We start from the raw sequence: 18595 nt of genomic DNA on the forward strand, positions 1-18595 counted from the left end.
GAAGTGAGAAGGGAAAATATTTTATTATTATGGATAATGAACCGAAGACACAGAGTCACCTGGGCTTTCATAAATTCCGTCATCTTAATCCATTCTCTCCTTCCCAGGGAAGAAGCTCTTCCTTCAGTTCTATACCTTCAGTGTTGCGTAGTCACACAACCCTGGGGGCTCCATGGTGGGGACCGAAGCTGCCTCAGACAGTGCGTTGGTGTTTAGCTTTACATAGATCACTCCCTGGGATTCTTCAGGCTTTGAGGAAAAGAGACGTGCATGTAGAGCTGAGATGCCAAATACAGTAGCCACGAGCCACGCGCGGTGACTTAAATTCAAACGAATTTAAATTAAATTAAAAATTGAGGTCCTCCGTCTCACCAGATGCATTTCAGATGTGCAACTGCTCTTAGGTGTTATAATGCTCATTAATGTTAAATCACAAATAAGCAGTCTTTTAAGTAGAAAAACTGGATGGATGTAAATTGGTTAATATTTGTTAAATGATGCTTTCCTGCCATCCATCTGACCCTTAAAATTTGCCAGAAACTCCAATAAACCCTTTATGTTTATGACATCACTAGACTCTCACAAGCCTTTTAGATTCCCCTTAGATATGGAAGGAAAGGAAGGGTCCAAATCATGGGGGTTTTGTGATTTGTCTCAGACCACACTGGTGATAAATAGTAGACATTGGGAGCTGGAATCCAGCTACTCTGGAATTCAAAGCGTGTGGGGTTTTTTGTTTGTTTGAGATATAATTGACATAACATTGTGCGAGTTTAAGGTGTCCACATGTCAATGTGATACATTGATATATTGCACTATGGCTATCACATTGCTAACACCTCCATCCTGTCACATAATTATCATTTCTTTTTGTGGTGAGAACAATTATGATTTAGCCTCTTGGCAACTCCAAAGTGTATGATACAGTGTTGTTGACTGTAATCCCCATGCTGTGCATTAGATTCCCACGACTTATTCCTGAACAAGTTGCAGGTTCGTTCCCTTAAATGTCATATCCCCCCCCAGCCCCTCGTAACCACCATTCTAATCTCTTTTTACGAGTTCCATTAAAGTACATGTTCTTAAACTCAATATTAATTGGCCTTATCTATATAACCAGCGTATGAGCTAGACAGACCCGCCTGTGGTGGAAGTGAGCTCTTGGGTTATTCCAAAGGGGAGAACTCACCGATTCAGATGTTCCTTCCAGTTTGGATACACCTGCATGTGAGTAAAAGAAAAAAAAATCAGTTCTCAGATTGCAAGAGTCAGATCTTCGTCTTTCTAACCCAAGGTTCCTTATGGTTTCTTCCCTGATCACTTACCTGCAGCTCCCTGCTCGGGAAGTTTGGAATGGCTGGTTCTGAGAGAGAGAAACATATTAAAGTATGGGATCTGAAGATTTGGGGGAGAAGATAGGGCTGCAAGTAGCAGGGCTGGGCAGACGAGTCACCGATGGACCAGTGGGGTCTCTGAAGAATGGAGTGGGAGTTAGGGCATGAGATCTGTCAAGTATATCTACCTCTTGGCGGATTCTTCATGTGATGAATCTATTAAAAAAAAAACACAGGGAGGAATTTATCTCCTGAGAGAATCCTTCACTTTACTCCCTTCCTCAGAGTTTTAAACGTGTGCTTCTCTGCACTTACCGTGCCGAGTGCATCTGTAGATGAAGAAGACGGCGATGAAGAGGAGAAGGACAAAGAGGCAGCAGAAGGTGGCGACAAAGATGACTTTGGTGTCTGGTGGGAGAAGGGTGGGTTAGAGAGCGAGACTGGCTCCTGAAGCACACTGATCGACTTTAGCTGAACGGTCTCAAGGAGCCAGACAGCCTGGCTTCAAAACTCGGAGCGACCACCTCAGAGCAGGAATGTCCAATTATGCTTTAGGGAAATTCTTCATCTCCCCGAGCTTTTGTTTTCCCATTCAAAGTGAGGATAGTGGGACTTCCCTGGTGGCGCAGTGGTTAGGAATCCGCCTGCCAATGCAGGGGACACAGGTTCGAGCCCTGGTCTGGGAAGATCCCACATGCCGCGGAGCAACTAAGCCCGTGCGCCACAACTACTGAGCCTGCGCTCTAGAGCCCGCGAGCCACAACTACTGAGCCCGCGAGCCACAACTGCTGAGCCCGCGAGCCACAGCTACTGAGCCCACACGCCTAGACCTGGTGCTCCACAACCAGAGATGCCACCGCAATGAGAAGCCTGCGCACTGCAACAAAGAGTAGCCCCTTGTGGGGGCAGCCAAAAATAAATAAATAAATAAATTTATACAAAGTGAGGATAGCAATTGTGGCTACTTTACTGGGTGGTAGGGAGATTGAGTGGTCAGTACATACAGAGAGGGCTAGCCCAGTGCCTTGCAGATGGGAAATACCCAGTAAATGTTTCATCCCCAGGAATAATATTTATTTACTGTGAGCCACTTAGCATTCACGTGCATTCTTTCTCATCTTTTTTTTTTTTTTTTTTTTTTTTGCCACTCGGCTTGCAGGATCTTGGTTCCCCAACCAGCGTTTGAACCTGGGCCCTCTGCAGTGAAAGCCCAGAGTCCTAACCACTGGACCGCCAGGGGATTCCCTGTTTTTTATCATCTTGACAATAAGCACGCAAGATAGGTTTACGGTCCCCATTTCGTTCATACGTAAATCAAGTACCAGAAAGTAAATCGAGTTCCCCAAAGTCACACGGACGGGATGGGCTTTGGACTCTGGTATGTCTAACCCTTTTAGGCCAGTCTGCCACAAGGTCAGGGTTGTTCTGTGCTGACCACTGGGTGTGGACATTCAAGACAAGCGATATTCTGAACCTGTTCCAGAGAATTCAAAATCTGGTGAGAACCACATTTTCCCAAACTAACTGTGTTGCTGTAGAAGTGATGACAAGTCTAACAACAGACGAATCAAAGTCCAAGAATCATTTTCTAAAGATATTGAAGCAACCTGTGTCCATCGATAGATGAATAGATAAAGAAGGGAATACTACTCACCGTAAAAAAGGATGGAAAATTGCCATTTGCAACAATGTGGATGGACCTAGAGGGTATTATGCTTAGTGAAATAAGTCAGACAGAGAAAGACAAATACCATATGCTTTTACTTATATGTGGAATCTGAAAAACAAGACAAATGAACAAACAAACCGAAAACAGACTCATAGATACAGAGAGCAAACTGGTGGTTGCCAGAGGAGAGGGGTTGGGGGGAAGGATGAAATAGGTGAAGGGGATTAATAGGTACAAACTCCCGGTCGCAAAATAAATACGTCATGGGGAATGTGATATACACATAGGGAATATAATCAACAGTCTTCTCGTCACTTTGTACGGTGACAGATGGTTACGAGACTTATTGTGGTGACCATTTTGTAATGTATAAAAAATATCGAGTCACTGTGTTGTACACCTGAAATTCATATTGTATGTCAACTCTAGTTCAATTAAAAAATACCCCCCGATAAAGGATGGTGAATAAATCTTAGAGCATTCTAAACAAAAAAGAAAGAGAAGAAGAATTTTCCGTGTGGTGTATATATACAACGGAATGTTATACAGCCAAGAGAAAGAAGGACATCCTGCCGTGTGCAATAATGTGGATGAACCTTGAGGGTATTATGCAAGTGAGATAAGCCAGACAAAGACAGATACTGCATGGTATCTGTCATAAGCTCATAGAAACAGAGAGTAGAATGGTGGTTGCTAGGGGCTTGGGGGCGGGGGAAATGGGGAGAGGTTGGTCAAAGAGTACAAACTGTCAGTTTCAGATGAATAGGGTCTGAGGATCTCACGGACCGCATGAACCCTAGTTTATGGCACTGTATCATATAATGGAAATTTACTAAGAGAGTAGATCTTAAGCATTCTCAACCAAAAAAAAAAAAAAAGTAAATCTATGAGATGAGTTGAGGGGCGTGTGAATTAACTCTATGGGGAGAATCTTTCTACAATGTACACACGTATCAAATCATCAGCGTGTTGTACACTTTCAATATCTTACCGCTTTATTGGTCAATTATACCTCCAGGAAACGGTGGGAAAGGAGGTGGGGGAAAAGGAGGTAAGAATACCTCACTTGGGACTTCCCTGGAGGTCCAGTGGTTAAGGCTCTGCGCTCCCACTGCAGGGGGCTCGGGTTTGACCCCTGGTTGGGGAAGATCCCACATGCCTTCTGGCATGCCCCCACCCTCCAAAAAAAAACACGAATGCCTCACTTGAAGAGAGAGGTGGTGATGAAAAATACTGGCTCGAAAGCATTCAGTCTAGAATCTGACTCAATGTGTAAGATAATGAGATCGCAGTGATCATGATTATATTCTCACCCAATATTCTACCCACACCCATCTCCGTCTGTAACAGATGCTGTCAACGTTCCTCCACCCGTGTTCCCCCAGATTCCTTTGCCATTTTGATGCATGCTAGATCATGGCTTTTTCCCCTTTCCAGCGTGAGCACTTTGATGTCTTCGTTGGGGGGTTGCCTGGAAGGATGCCTTGGGATTTATGTGGCCCAGGGCACCCCTTTACCAACCGCTGCCATTTGTGGGAGCAGTGCATCCCCATGGACATGTAAAAATGGGACAGGAACAGCTGTTCCTGGATGGAGGCATAGAAACATCTGCCTTGCCTTATGCTTTCAATCCTCCCCTTGACTACCCTACAGTTTCTCTCACATAGCAGTTCCCTAGAAATGAGAAGTAAATTATTGCAAAACTGTCCACCGCCCACTAAACTGGGTTTACCCTGAGATGTCCACATATCCTGGTTAGACTTTGCATCACTATTTACAAATTACAAAGATAAATTTGCAGAAGGTCTATGCTATTGGTCTAAGGCATCTGACAGAGCAAAGGGATACAGCTTGACACAGGGCATAAATGAAGTCACAGGCACCAGAAAGAAAGCCCGGATTTGTGGCAAAGTTAGGTGATGACATTGATCATTGGTCTCTGCACAGAACTGGAGTAGAGGGTCCCTTTGGAGGCATGTGTGTACAGGCTGGGGACAGCATATCTGTGCTTACAGATATTTTACTCTGTTTAGAATTGTGGTGGTGTAAATGTGAACCCTGGGACTTCCCTTGTGGCATAGTGGTTAAGAATCCACCTGCCAATTCAGGGGACATGGGTTCGAGCCCTGGTCCGGAAAGATCCCCCGTGTCGTGGAGCAACTAAGCCCGTGCGCCACAACTACTGAGCCCCCACGCCTAGAGCCTGTGCTCCACAACAAGAGAAGCCCGCGCACCACAGTGAAGAGTAGCCCCTGCTTGCCTCAACTAGAGAAAGCCTGCGTGCAGCAGCAAAGACCCAATGCAGCCAAAAATAAATAAATTTTTTAAAAAAAGTGAACTTTGAAAGTACTTTTTTTTTTTTTTTTTTTTTTTGCGGTACGCGGGCCTCTCACTGTTGTGGCCTCTCCCGTTGCGGAGCACAGGCTCCGGACGCGCAGACTCAGCGGCTATGGCTCACGGGCCCCGCCGCTCCACGGCATGTGGGATCTTCCCGGACTGGGACACGAACCTGTGCCCCTGCATCGGCAGGCGGACTCTCAACCACTGCACCACCAGGGAAGCCCTGAAAGTACATTTTAAGAAATGATATACATACCCACTAGGTTGGCTATAATAAAATTAAAAGAAAAAAAACACCAAATGTTGGAAAGGATGTGGAGATATTGAAACCCACATAAATTACTAGTGGGCAGGTAAAATGGTACAGTCACATTGGAATACAATTTGACAGTTGCTCAAAAAGTTAAACATAGTGTTACCATGTGTCCCAGCAGTTCTATGCCTAGGTAGATACATAATTGAAAGCAGGAACTCAGGTACACCTAAATTCACAACAGCATTACTTGCAATAGCCAAAAAGTACAAACAACTCAAATGTCCATCCACTGACGAGTGGATAAACAAAATGTGGTCTATCCATATGATGGAATATTATTCAGCCATGAAAAGGAATGAAGTACTGATACATGCTACAACATAGATGAACCTTGAAGACATTATGCTAAGTGAAAGAAGCCAGGCTCGAAAGACCACACGTTTTGTGAATGCATTTACATGAAATGTCCAGAAAAGGCAAAACCGTAGAATCAGAAAGCAGATTAATGGTTGGCAGGGCCTGTCAGGAGAGGGGGAATGAAGAGTGACTGCTTAATGGGACTTCATTTGGGGAATGATAGTGGTGATGACTGCACAACCTTGTGAATATACCAAATGCCACTGCCTTGTCCACTTTAAAAGGGTGAATTTATGGAATGGGAGTGATATATCAATAAAAAAAGAAAGAAAATAAATTATAGAAGAGCCAAAAATATGAAAGCTTTGGCTTTCCCTCTCACTTCTGATACTTCCAAGTTCTTTGACTCTACTGCATAGAGTAGCAGTCATTTTGGATGGTGTTGCAGTCATTTTCCCAAGCCTGTTAATACTGAATAAAAACATTTTCAAAGAGGAAATACAGTGGAGGATATCTTTTTTTTCCTCTTTTTTCTTGGCCACGCCGGGGATGTGTGGGGTGGGGTGGCATGTGGGATCTTAGTTCCCCTACCAGGGATCCAACCCATGCTCCCTGCAGTAGAAGCACAGAATCCTAACCACTGGACCACCAGGGACGTCCCGAGGATATCTTTTTTAAAAAAATTCTATTATACTAATGGCAACCTTGAACAATTCTGGCTCATTGGAGTAGATTACAGGAAGGTTATGAGTTGCTGAAAGAAAAAACCATTAAGCATCTATGTAAATTCCCCTGTGGTCCCCATGGTTAGGACTCCTTGCTCCCACTGCCAGGGGCCCAGGTTTGATCCCTGGTCAGGGAACTAAGATCCCACAAGCCTCAGGGCATGGCAAAAATAAATTCTTTTATCGATAAGCCCATTTCAGTCTAAACCTGAAGAAAGCCCTAGTTTTTACAAATCTCTGAGGGTAGAATCCTAGTCAATTCTTCACGGAAAAGCAATATCAGAAAAAAATTTAATATTCACCATTTTTTGAGAACTTTAAAGTTTTAACAAGTCTTTGATCATATATATTCCCAAAGTACCTGGACTCCACAGGTTGCAGTCCCATTCCCCAAACCAGTCACACAAACTCACCCTCATTCTTCACGAAGCTCCACTGTAGTTTTTCATTATGTAAAATGGCAGATTATATACCTTGTGCTGTTTTTCTCACCAGTGTTTTCAGAACCTGGGAGTGCCTTAGAGAGCATCTTCCCAACATGGAGAGAGGGGGCATTAAGATTCTCCTTGTGCCTTTTAATCAGAAGGGGATCCTCTGCCTCATGAGGTGGATACAACTGGGAAAAACAGGTCCTCTCTAATTATATTACCTGTTTTTGCAGAGTCAGATCCACTTTGCTCATCTTTATCTAGAAAACAGGATGCAAGAAAAGGAATCACAATGTTTATATGGGAACCTTGGGGACGTAAATCCTCAAGTTCTGTCTATGGACTCCATGCCCTCTTTGCGGAGCAGGGAAGAGAATGTCTTTTCCATTCTCCAGGTGCTCACTAGGTTCCCAAACCAGGGCCAGAGCACTAGACTACTCTTCTTAATACTGCTGAAGTTTGCTATTATTTTAAGAACAAAAATATTTATGAATGACACTACTTCCAATCCTAACCCCACCTTCCAATCCTATCCCAGGAAAGAGCACCAACAGTTTTCAAGTATTTTCTCCCATTTGGTAGGTTGCCTTTTCATTTCATTGATTGTTTCTTTTGCTGTGCAGAAGCTTTTTTAGTTTGATGTAGTCCCACTTATTTATTTTTGCTTTTGTTTCTTGTACGTTTGGTGTCATATCCAAAAAAATTGTTGCCAAGAACAGTGTCAAGGATCTTCTTCCCGTTGTGTTCTTCTAGGAGTTTTATTGTTTGTAGTCTTATGTTTAAGTCTTTTATCCATTTCAAGTTAAATTTTTGTAAGTGGTTGAAGGTAGAGGTCCCATTTCATTCTTGTGCAAGTGGTTGTCTAGTTTTTCCAACACAATTTATTGAAGAGACTATCTTTTCCCCATTGAGCATTCTTGGCTTCCCTGTCAAATTTAGTTGATTGTATATACAAGGGTTTATTTCTGGGTTCCCAGTTCTGTTCCATTGATCTGTGTGTCTATTTTTATTCCAGTATCATACTGTTTTGATTACTATAGCTTTGCAGTATAGTTTGAAATCAAGAAGTGTGATGCCTATGGCTTTGTTCTTCTTTCTCGGGATTGTTTTGGCTATTTGGAGTCTTTTGTGTTTACCTACAAATTTTAGGATCGTTTGTTCTATTTCTGTGAAAAATGCCATTGGAATTTTGATAAAGATTTGCATCAAATCTATGTAAGGTTTTGGGTAATATGGACAGTTTAACAATATTAATTCTTCTGATCTGTGAACATGGGATAGCTTTCCATTTCCATTGTCTTCTTCAATTTCTTTCATCAGAGTCCTGTAGTTTTCAGTGTACAGATCTTTCACCTCCTTGGTTATATTTATTCCTAGGTATTGATATTTTATTGGTTTTGATGCTATCATGAATAAGATTTTTCCTTTATTCTTTTCAAGATATTGTGTTGTTAGTATATAGAAACAGAACTTATTTTTGTTTGTTGATTTTATATCCTGCAACTTTACTGAATTTGTTGATTAGTTTAATAGTTTGGGGGTTGAGTCTTTAGGGTTTTCTATATATAAGATCATATCATCTGCAGATGAAGACAATTTTTCTTCTTCCGTTCCAATTTGGGTGCTTTTTTTTTTTTTTTTTTTTTTTTGTCTTGTCTGATTGCTCTAGCTAGGACTTCCAGCATTATGTTGAATTGAAGTGGTGAGAGTACGTATCCTTGTTCCTGATATTAGAGGAAAAGCTTTCAACCTTTCATCATTGAGTATGACCTTGGTTGTGGGCCTGTTGTATTGGCCTTTATTGTGTTGAAGTTTGTTCCTTCTACACCCAGTTTATTAAGAGTTTTTATCTTGATGTTGTACTTTGTCAAAGGTTTTTCCTGCATCTATTAGATAATCGTATGATTTTTATCCTTCTTTCTATTAACGGATGCATCACATTTATTGGGTTGTCTATGTTAAACCATCCTTGCATTCAAGGGATAAATCTTGCTTAATCATGGTGTATGAGGTTTTAATGCACTTTTTAAAATAATTAATTAATTAATTTTTTGCTGTGTTGGGTCTTCGTTTCTCTGCGAGGGCTTTCTCTAGTTGTGGCAAGCAGGGGCCACTCTTCATCGCGGTGCGCGGGCCTCTCACTATCGCGGCCTCTCTTGTTGCGGAGCACAGGCTCCAGACGCGCAGGCTCAGTACTTGTGGCTCACGGGCCTAGTTGCTCCGCGGCATGTGGGATCCTCCCAGACCAGGGCTCAAACCCGTGTCCCCTGCATTAGCAGGCAGATTCTCAACCACTGCGCCACCAGGGAAGCCCTTAATGCACTTTAAAAATGGGTTTGCTAACATTTTTGCATCTATATTCATCAGGGATATTGGTCTGTAGTTTTCTCTTCTTTTAGTGTCCTTATCTGGTTTCGATATCAAGGTAATGCAGGCCTTGTAAAATGAGCATGGGAGTGTTCCTTCCTCTGCAATTTTTTGGAAGAGTTTGGGAATGATTGGTGTTGTTTCCTCTTTAAATGTTTGGTAGAATTCGCCCGTGAAGCTATCTGGTCCTGGGCTTTTCTTCACTGGGAGGCCTTTGATTACTGATTCAATCTGTTTGTCCACTATTGGTCTGTTCCAGGTTTCTATTTCTTCATTATTCAGTCTTGGCTTGTAACCCTCACAAAGGTTCTCTCGTCCATAGGTAACTACCCATGTCCGTGTTCTCCCAGACCATGATCAAGAGGGGCTGGAACCAGGTCACAGTCTCCTGCAGGTTCCACAGCTGGTGCTGAGGTGTGTCTGCCTATGACCCAATGCACACGTGGGTGAGATTCCTCCTGGTATATGGTGCTGGGTCCCACAACTCCCATAGAGGCACTTTTGTTCATGGATGGATGCTATATTTTTGTTGTTGAAATGGACATACAAAAACAAGGGATGCCTTAGGCTGCCATGATGCTCAGTTTGGTCTTTTCCTACTTTCTCAACTTGTAAGCATTCTGAGAGCCCCAGTTTCATCAGAGTAAAGAATACTACATTCCATTCTGTTGTGAGGAATCAGACGGAAGAGTGTCATACTGTGACCTGGAGTCATCTCAGGGCCTACGTTGACTGAGAGGGAAGGTTTTAGGACTGATCCTGAAGAAGACAAGGCAATGGGGGTGAAGGGAAGGACCAGCGTTTCCCATTTGCCACTGCACCTGGGGGCATTCTCACCCATCTCTCTGTATTAACCATGTCTTTTATTTTCTACATTTGATGCTGTGACATCTTGGGACCTTGCTGACCCTAGAGGGATTCTCCTCCCATGGTTATCCAATTTCTAGGGATAGGAAAAAACTTTCCCTCAAGCACACCTCTCAAATGCAAACCAGTCTATCCAGAGCCCACACTTAGAGCCACATCCCTTATTGTTCTCTTATACTCAGGGACACTTTCTCTGCCCTAATCACCCCAGGCCCAGGTCCCAGACAACCAGGGACAGCCTCTATACCCCAGATCCAATCCTCAGACTGTTATTTCCCACAGAAACCACAGTAAAGGCTCTTGCCAACACTCCTCCCCTTGTCTCTATGTCCTGACTGGGTGCTTCCCCATGTGCTCCTGCACGGCGTGGCATGACATGTCCCCTTTTCTTAGGAACTGTTAACAAACTATCTTTTCAACGACCATCGTATCCTTATCTTTGGCCTTACTGTACCTCAAAGTTTCTATTAATACCTTGTTAAAAAGCAAACCACAGGGCTTCCCTGGTGGCGCAGTGGTTGAGAGTCCGCCTGCCGATGCAGGGGACGCGGGTTCGTGCCCCGGTCCGGGAAGATCCCACATGCCGCGGAGCGGCTGGGCCCGTGAGCCATGGCCGCTGAGCCTGTGCGTCCGGAGCCTGTGCTCCACAACAGGAGAGGCCACAACAGTGAGAGGCCCACGTACCGCAAAAAAAAAAAAAAAAAAGAAAAAAAAAGAACCCCACAGGCCCAAAATGGAATCATTTATGTAGACCATGATGGGGCTCACTACCTAAGCTAACTGAAGCTTCAAACCCGCATCCCTCCCACCCCGCCCCCCAAAATGTTGTCTTAGGTGGTCAGTCGGGAATTTTCTGGTCACACCAATGAGGTCTTCACAGGGGCCTCCTCCATCCCCAGAGGACCATGAGGTAATCTGCCACATAGATCCCTTCTGTACTCCATAGGTAGGTTAACCTAAAAACGAAATGATCTTTTTTATTTATGACTTCTTTGTCTGGTTTTAAAAAACCTCTCCTTTTCTGTAGCCCTGTGGAACTCCTCTCTACTTGCTAGAAGGGATGCTTCCTCCTTCATGAATTATTTGAGAAAGCCAATTAGATCTTTAAAATGTACTCAGTTGAATTTTGTTTTTTTAACGAACTCTATTCTAAAACACTCGCCCACGTTCACATCCTTGAGACCCACTCAGAATCCCTGATAAGAGCCTTATTCTCACACTGAGTTCCCATTTCTCTACAGCCACTGTCTTGTAGGTACAAAAGTACTGTCCAGCATCTTTAGGCTTCAGGTCAGTGAGGAGGAATTTAGTATCCTGTCCTGTTGAGTTGCATTCTTGCTTGTACCCAGAGTCCTGCAACTTCCCCAGCACGAATGTCACATTCTGGACGTCAGACTGGCACTTGAGGGTCACATTGCTGCTGTGTTCAACCTCTGAGCTGGGCAAGGCATGGAGGAGGGATTTGGAAAATTTCTCTGGAAAGAATTCGGAGTTAGTTTGACTCTTCATCTTGGTGACCACCAAAACCCTCCTAGAATTCAGAGGATGAAAGGGAAAAGGTCATGAAACTTGGGGCACAGGAACAGATTCTAAGTGGGAGACAACTTACCATGATTTTTCTCATCTTCATTGCCCAGACAAAGCCCTGGAAGAGAAACTCTCATGAGAGATGAATTATATGTTTGTCTTTTTTTTTTTAATTGAAGTAGAGTTGATTTACAATGTTGTGTTAGTTTCAGGTGTACAGCAAAGTGATTCAGTTATATAATATTCTTTTTCAGATTCTTTTCCCTTGTAGGTCATTACAAAATATTGAGTATAGTTTTCTGTGCTATATAATAGGTCCTTGTTGGTTATCTATTTTGTACATAGTAGTGTGTATATGTTAATCCCAAACTCCTAATTTATCCCTCCCCGCCCTTTCCCCTTTGGTAACCATAAGTTTTTTTTCTATGTCTGTAATTCTATTTCTTTTCTTTCTTTTTTTTTTTTTTTTTTTGCGGTACGCGGGTCTCTCACTGCTGTGGCCTCTCCCGTTACGGAGCACAGGCTCCAGACGCGCAGGCTCAGCGGCCATGGCTCACGGGCCCAGCCGCTCTGCGGCATGTGGGATCCTCCCAGACCAGGGCATGAACCCGTGTCCCCTGCATCGGCAGGCGGACTCTCAACCACTGCGCCACCAGGGAAGCCCCTATTTCTGTTTTGTAAATAATTTCTTTCATATCTTTTTTTAGATTCCATATATAAGTGATATCATATGATATTTGTCTTTCTCTGACTTACTTCACTAAGTATGATAATCTCTCTATGCTTGTCTTTGAGTAAAAATCAGGCAGAGACTGTGTGACTCATCTGTTAAAGATCTGCCTTATTCCTTGCAGGTGCTTCCCTGGGTTTATTTTTTCACCTTTTACTTTTGTCCCATTGTCTGTCATTCGGAAGTTATGTTTACAGCGGTGATCGTTGTGTAACGTATAAAAATACCGAGTCACTATGTTGTACACCTGAAACTAATACAACATTGTAAGTCAATTATACTTCAATTAAAAATAAATAAGTACATAAAAGTTATTTCCCAGGCACCATCTCAAAAAATAAAATAATGTTATGTTTATGTAAAAAATGCCAGCAACTTTTTCTGATATATTGCATTCCTTTCGTAATTAGTCCTTCTTCTTCCATCCGGAAATCACTGAACATTTACCTACATTTTCTGTGACTGCAATTTTTATGCTTTCCACTTAAAGAATGCAACAGTTGTTTACTGTGGAGTGTCCATGTGGGTTTCCACCCACATTCAAATGGGGAGGATTTGCTCTCCATGACGGGGTCGTTCTTTTCACCAAGAATTGTAGATGTTTTCTGGTCCCAAATGCTCCCCGCACTTGCAGCTTTGATCCTTACGTACTTTAGCCCCTACTTCTGTGCTCTATTCTTTATATTTCATTCTGGGATGGGGACGTTAACCCACGGATGGAAATAAGGGACCCCAGTCCCATATTGTGGGGGAAATGGATGCCAGTCTCGGGCCTCTGTTAATGGGTGAAGCTAGAATTTCTGTAGACATGAGAGTGACTCAGGACATCTGGCCCTTGTTTCCACTCAGGGATGGACTCAAAACACAAGCCCCCAAGCTTCACCAGGAAGCAGGGAGGTGGGGGAGTGACAGTGGACCGAGGCTGCATTAGCAGTGAGAATGGTACACTGATGGTAGGAAATCAGTTTCTGGGTGGTCAAGGGGGTCCCAGGTCTCATGGTCTCTTTTTAGGCCCTCCGCGTATTCTGCTTTTAGTCTCACGTCGCCTCAGCTGTGTTGTCAGCCAGTCTTCTGCTCAAAGGGTGATTCCTAGTCTTCCTTTTTTATTTTTAATAAGCACACAATTGCCTTAGGTTCACTTTACATCAAGAAACCCTACTAAGGAGTAGGTAAACATTGGGAGAGGGGTTCTCTGTTTTTGACAAATAAAACTGTAATGTATTCAGAGTGTACAACGTGATGATTTGATGTATGTATACATTGTAAAATGATCACCACATTGAAGCTAGTTAACACATCTCTCACCTCAGAAAATTACCTTTTCTGTGTGTGTGAGAATGCTCATGATCCATTCTCTGAGCCAATTTCGATATTAGTAACTATAGTCACTGTGCTGTTCATTAGATCCGCAGAACCTATTTTTTTCTTTAATTTATTTTTGTCTGTGTTGGGTCTTTGTTGCTGGCCTTCTCTAGTTGCGGCGAGCGGGGGCTACTCTTTATTGTGGTGCACGGGCTTCTCATTGCGGTGGCTTCTCTTGTTGTGGAGCACAGGCTCTAGGCGCGTGGGCTCAGTAGTTGTGGCCCATGGGCTCCAGAGTGCGTGGGCTTCAGTAGTTGTGGCGCATGGGCTTAGTTGCTCCATGGCATGTGGGATATTCCCGGACCAGGGATCGAACCCGTGTCCCCTGCATTGGCAGGCGGATTCTCAACCACTGCCCCACCAGGGAAGCCCTTAGTTCTTTCTTAATAAAGGACCACAGTTGACTTAGGCAGAGAACTGGCTGCAATGAAGACACTTGTTACTAAGGGGAAGAGACCCACTGGCATGTAGGGTAGCTTGAAAAAGCAAAGAATAAAGGGATAGCTCCTTGGAGTTTAGTAGAATTCTGAGGTTGGGAGCAGTGGGCAACATAAGTAAGCACACTTCACTGGAAATAATTACAATAAATAGCTACCAACCGGCGAGTATTTATCATTTGGTAGTCTCTTTACATACGTCAGCCATTTACATACTTACATAATTTAGCAGGTCCTTCACAGATAACTGTCTTCTACCATACAGCCACCCTCTCTGCCTGACTCAGCCACGCATCACACATTTAACATTTAGTATGGTCTTCACATACACCACATGGAGAGCTGTACAATTTCCATGCTAGAAAGGGAGGAGTGGGTGACACTAGAAACCATAGCTCTCCAGAGAAGGGGAAAATTACTATGATGTTGTGACTTATAACAAGAAACATAGGGACTTCCCTGGTGGTCCAGTGATAAAGAATCTGCCTTCCAATGCAGGCGACGCAGGTTCGATCCCTGGTCGGGGAACTAAGATCCCGCGTGGTGCAGGCAACATTCCGGCAACCTGGAGCCTGCGCACCACAACTAGAGAGAGAAAACCCGCACGCCACAACTAGAGAGAAGCCCGCGCGCCTCAACGAATGATCCCACATGCCTCAACGAATATCCCGCCTGCCGCAACTAAGACCGGACACAGCCAAAAACAGAAACAAAACAAAAAACAAAATGAAAGAAAAAGAAACATGTATTGGGTCTTTGTCCCTGGTCCTGGCACAGAGCTCCTAAAACCCTTGGAATTCCCTAAGTGTTGAGAGATGTAAAGGTGTCTTTACCAAGTTCACCAAGTTCACATGAGGTCATGCTGGAGTAGGCGGGGAGCCTAACCCAGCAGGAGACAGAACACAGGGAGGGAAGATGGCCACGTGACCGTGTGAGGCTTTGCAGTGATGCGTCTACACACCAAGGGATGCCAAGGGTTGCCAGCCATCTCCCAACCAGGATCGAGGAGAGAGGCATGGAATAGACTCTCCCTCAGAGCACCCCCCTCCCCCCCAGAAGGAATCAACCCTGCTGACACCTGGATTTTGGACGTCTGGCCTCCAGAACGGTGAGAGAGTAGATGTCTCTTGTTTTAAGCCGCCCGATTTGCGGTGATTCGTTACGGCAGCCCCAGGAAATAAAGGTGAGGAGGACGAGGTCGGTGACCGCCCCGTTTATTCTGCCCTGCAGCTGGAGGTTTGGGGTATGGTGACCGGCCTCTCACGCTCAGATGTGTGCGTGGGAGAAGCATGACCTCAAAGGGAAGGGCTGAACCCAGAAGAAGGAAGAAGGAACTAGGGCAGATGTTGAGCCCTAATGTCCTCCACACCACCCCTTCCCCCACCCCACCCCACTCACGCAGGAGGAACTAGGTACTCAGTCTGGTGGGACTCCTGTTTCAAATTCTGGGGCTCCCGTGAGACCAAGCCAAGATTCTATTCCAGGTCTTCCATCCTAGAAGCTGAGGTCTGTTTGATCACCTTATGTTCCAGTTAAGGATGGTTGAAATCAGGCTAAGGATGGGGCTGGTCAGAAAACGTTCTCCGTATCCACTGTTCGCTGCCTTAGGGTCACAGGGGAGAGCAAATCTGACTCCACATTGGATCTGTTTCTTTTCCTTTAACCTTTGTATTCTATTGCTTTTGCTACAAGTTAATCACTAAAGGGATGTTGCCTATAAACTGAAAGTAGACATAACGGCCCACTTCTAGGAACCTTGGCTCCCATGCCTGAGCCTTAAGCTAAAATACCTTTGTTCAGCTCACAGGAAACATCCTGACCAGGCCCACGCGTGCATGGCTGCAGGAAAGAAGAAGTTAATGTACCCCCTCCGAAGTCTCGTGGGAACAGGAAATATTTGTAACAACTTGTTGCCTTTTTTTTACTTTAACTCCTCACCTCTCCCTCTTGGTTCTAGAAAAGAAACTCGCACCCAGACCCCCGGCAAGATGGTTTTTGGGGACACTAGTCCACCATCTTCTTGGTCTGCTGGCACTGTTCCTTGCCCCAACAACTTGTCTCTCCTGAATCATTGGTCCGTCATGCTGCACGCAGTACAAGTTTGGACTCGGTAACGGTAGGTCTTTTCTGTATTCCTCGTTCATAACCAAACTCACAGCTTTTCACACCCTGCAGACCCTGCCCTCCTATATGCCAGTGGAACATTCAAGGCGAGACGGTGGTATGTAGATGGTACACACGTGGAGGTCCCATCGGAGCTGTGCATGTCTCAGCCAATTAAACCAAGGGTATTACCACACGTCTCTGCACCTCTGCTCCCTCATCCCTTTTGTGTGAGCACCAGAACGACAGCATGTGGGTACCACAGCCGGTACATTGTACCCAACACACAGAAGCCATAATTTCTGTACTTGTCACATCCCCCGTGTTAACCCCCACTCCACCGTGAATGTTCTCACCCATCCAAACCCATCTGTCCCCGTCCTGGAGACTCACCGAGGTGAAGCAGGGACAGGAATTCTGTGATCATAGCGTCCCTTCTGCCCGGACCAAGATGCCGTGTTCAGTCTTACAGTTCAAAGGAAGAAACTGCACTGGGCAATTGCAACTCCCTCCTGCTCTCTCTGTCCAGAGGAGGTGGGGCGAGAGGTTTTGCTCTGACACTTTGCTTCTCCACTACTTGGTGTACAGCTTCCTTCTCACAACTGACTCAGGAAACCAGAAGTCACCAATGATAACATCTTCCTCCACCCACCCTGAGATCTCTTCTGTCTCATCTGAAGTCCTGCCCAAGATATTTTCTTTAAAAATAATTTGTCTTTTCAATAGTCTTATTTTTATTTTTTTAATATTTATTTATTTATGGCTGCGTTTGGTCTTCGTTGCTGCATGTGGGTTTCCTCTAGTTGGGATGAGCAGGGGCTACTCTTCATTGTGGTGCGTGGGCTTCTTATTGTGGTGGCTTCTCTTGTTGCGGAGCATGGGCTCTAGGCACGCAGGCTTCAGGAGTTGTGGCACGCTGGCTCAGGAGTTGTGGCTCAAGGGCTCTAGAGAGCAGGCTCGGTAGTTGTTTAAAATGTGTTAATTTCTGCTGTACAACAAATAGAATCAGCTGTACGTATACATATATCCCCATATCCTCTCCCTCTTGTGCCTCCTTCCCACCCTCCATATCCCACCCCTCTATGTCGTCACAACGCACCGAGCTGATCTCCCTGTGCTATGTGGTGGCTTCCCACTAGCCATCCATTTTACATTGGTAGTGTATATATGTCAATGCTACTCTCTCACTTCATCCCAGCTTCCCCTTCCCCCCTGTGTCCTCAAGTCCATTCTCTACGTCTGCATCTTTATTCCTGCCCTGCCACTAGGTTCATCAGTACTGCTTTTTTAGATTCCATATATATGCGTTAGCATATGGTATTTGCTTTTCTCTTTCTGACTTACTTCACTCTGTATGACATACTCTAAGTCCATCCACATCACTACAAATAACTCAATTTCATTCCTCTTTATGGCTGAGTAATATTCCATTGTATAAATGTGCCACATCTTCTTTATCCATTCATCTGTTGATGGACATTTAGATTGCTTCCATGTCCTGGCTATTGTGGTACATGTATCTTTTTGAATTATGGTTTTCTCAGGGTATATGCCCAGTAGTGGGATTGCTGGGTCATATGCTAGTTCTATAAATAGTTTTTTAAGGAAACTCCATACTGTTCTCCATAGTGGCTGTATCAATTTACATTCCCACCAACAGTGCAGGAGGGTTCCCTTTTCTCCACACCCTCTCCAGGATTTATTGTTTCTAGATTTTTTGATGATGGCCATTCTGACCAGTGTGAGGTGATACCTCATTGTGGTTTTGATTTGCATGTCTCTGATAATTAGTGATGGTGAGCATCTTCATGTTTCTGTTGGCAATCTGAATGTCTTCTTTGGAGAAATGTCTATTTAGGTCTTCTGCCCATTTTAGGATTGGGTTGTTTGGGGTTTTTTGATATTGAGCTGCATGAACTGCTTGTACATTTTGGAGATTAATCCTTTGTCAGTTTCTTCGTTTGCAAATATTTTCTCCCATTCTGAGTGTTGTCTTTTTGTCTCAGTTTTGTTTTCCTTTGCTGTGCAAAAGCTTTTAAGTTTCATTAGGTCCCATTTGTTTATTTTTTTAATTTCCGTTTCTCTAGGAGGTG

The 18595-nt window shown here is 44.2% G+C and overlaps 1 protein-coding gene and 1 long non-coding RNA gene across 4 annotated transcripts in view; one reads left to right on the top strand and one right to left on the bottom strand.

The window, feature by feature from the left end:
- On the bottom strand, window positions 1-17093 carry VSTM1 (V-set and transmembrane domain containing 1). 3 transcript variants are annotated; one of them, XM_027080354.1, is made up of 8 exons: window positions 16896-17092; window positions 11953-11988; window positions 7331-7369; window positions 1650-1742; window positions 1523-1550; window positions 1326-1363; window positions 1190-1221; window positions 1-249 (listed from the first exon to the last, which is right to left on the bottom strand). In XM_027080354.1, the coding sequence occupies exons 1-8, from the start codon at window positions 16927-16929 to the stop codon at window positions 130-132; spliced, it is 420 nt and encodes a 139-aa protein (XP_026936155.1). In that variant the 5' UTR covers window positions 16930-17092; the 3' UTR covers window positions 1-129. The 3 variants fall into 3 exon arrangements, with proteins under 3 accessions (XP_026936155.1, XP_026936156.1, XP_026936157.1); XM_027080355.1 differs by lacking the exon at window positions 7331-7369 and having other exon boundaries at window positions 16896-17093; XM_027080356.1 differs by lacking the exons at window positions 7331-7369; window positions 11953-11988.
- Window positions 16358-18595, top strand: part of LOC113606231 (uncharacterized) — a 26316-nt gene continuing 24078 nt past the window's right edge. The window contains exon 1 of the long non-coding RNA XR_003427470.1: window positions 16358-16515. This is a non-coding gene — a long non-coding RNA (uncharacterized LOC113606231). The remainder of the gene's footprint in view (window positions 16516-18595) is intronic.

The sequence above is a fragment of the Aethalodelphis obliquidens genome, unplaced genomic scaffold (genome assembly GCF_003676395.1).
Source record: "Aethalodelphis obliquidens isolate GAN/ISIS:26980383/991018 unplaced genomic scaffold, ASM367639v1 scaffold43, whole genome shotgun sequence".
NCBI classification, from domain to species: domain Eukaryota; kingdom Metazoa; phylum Chordata; class Mammalia; order Artiodactyla; family Delphinidae; genus Aethalodelphis; species Aethalodelphis obliquidens.

Excerpts from the sequence above, each read along its gene's own strand:
- VSTM1 (XM_027080354.1), bottom strand. The coding sequence starts at position 16,929 with ATGATCACAGAATTCCTGTCCCTGCTTCACCTCG. Across the intron at positions 1,743-7,330 it reads ATCTGACTCTGCAAAAACAG|ACACCAAAGTCATCTTTGTC; the intron begins GTAATATAATTA and ends TTCTCCCACCAG. Across the intron at positions 1,222-1,325 it reads TCCCGAGCAGGGAGCTGCAG|GTGTATCCAAACTGGAAGGA; the intron begins GTAAGTGATCAG and ends ACTCACATGCAG.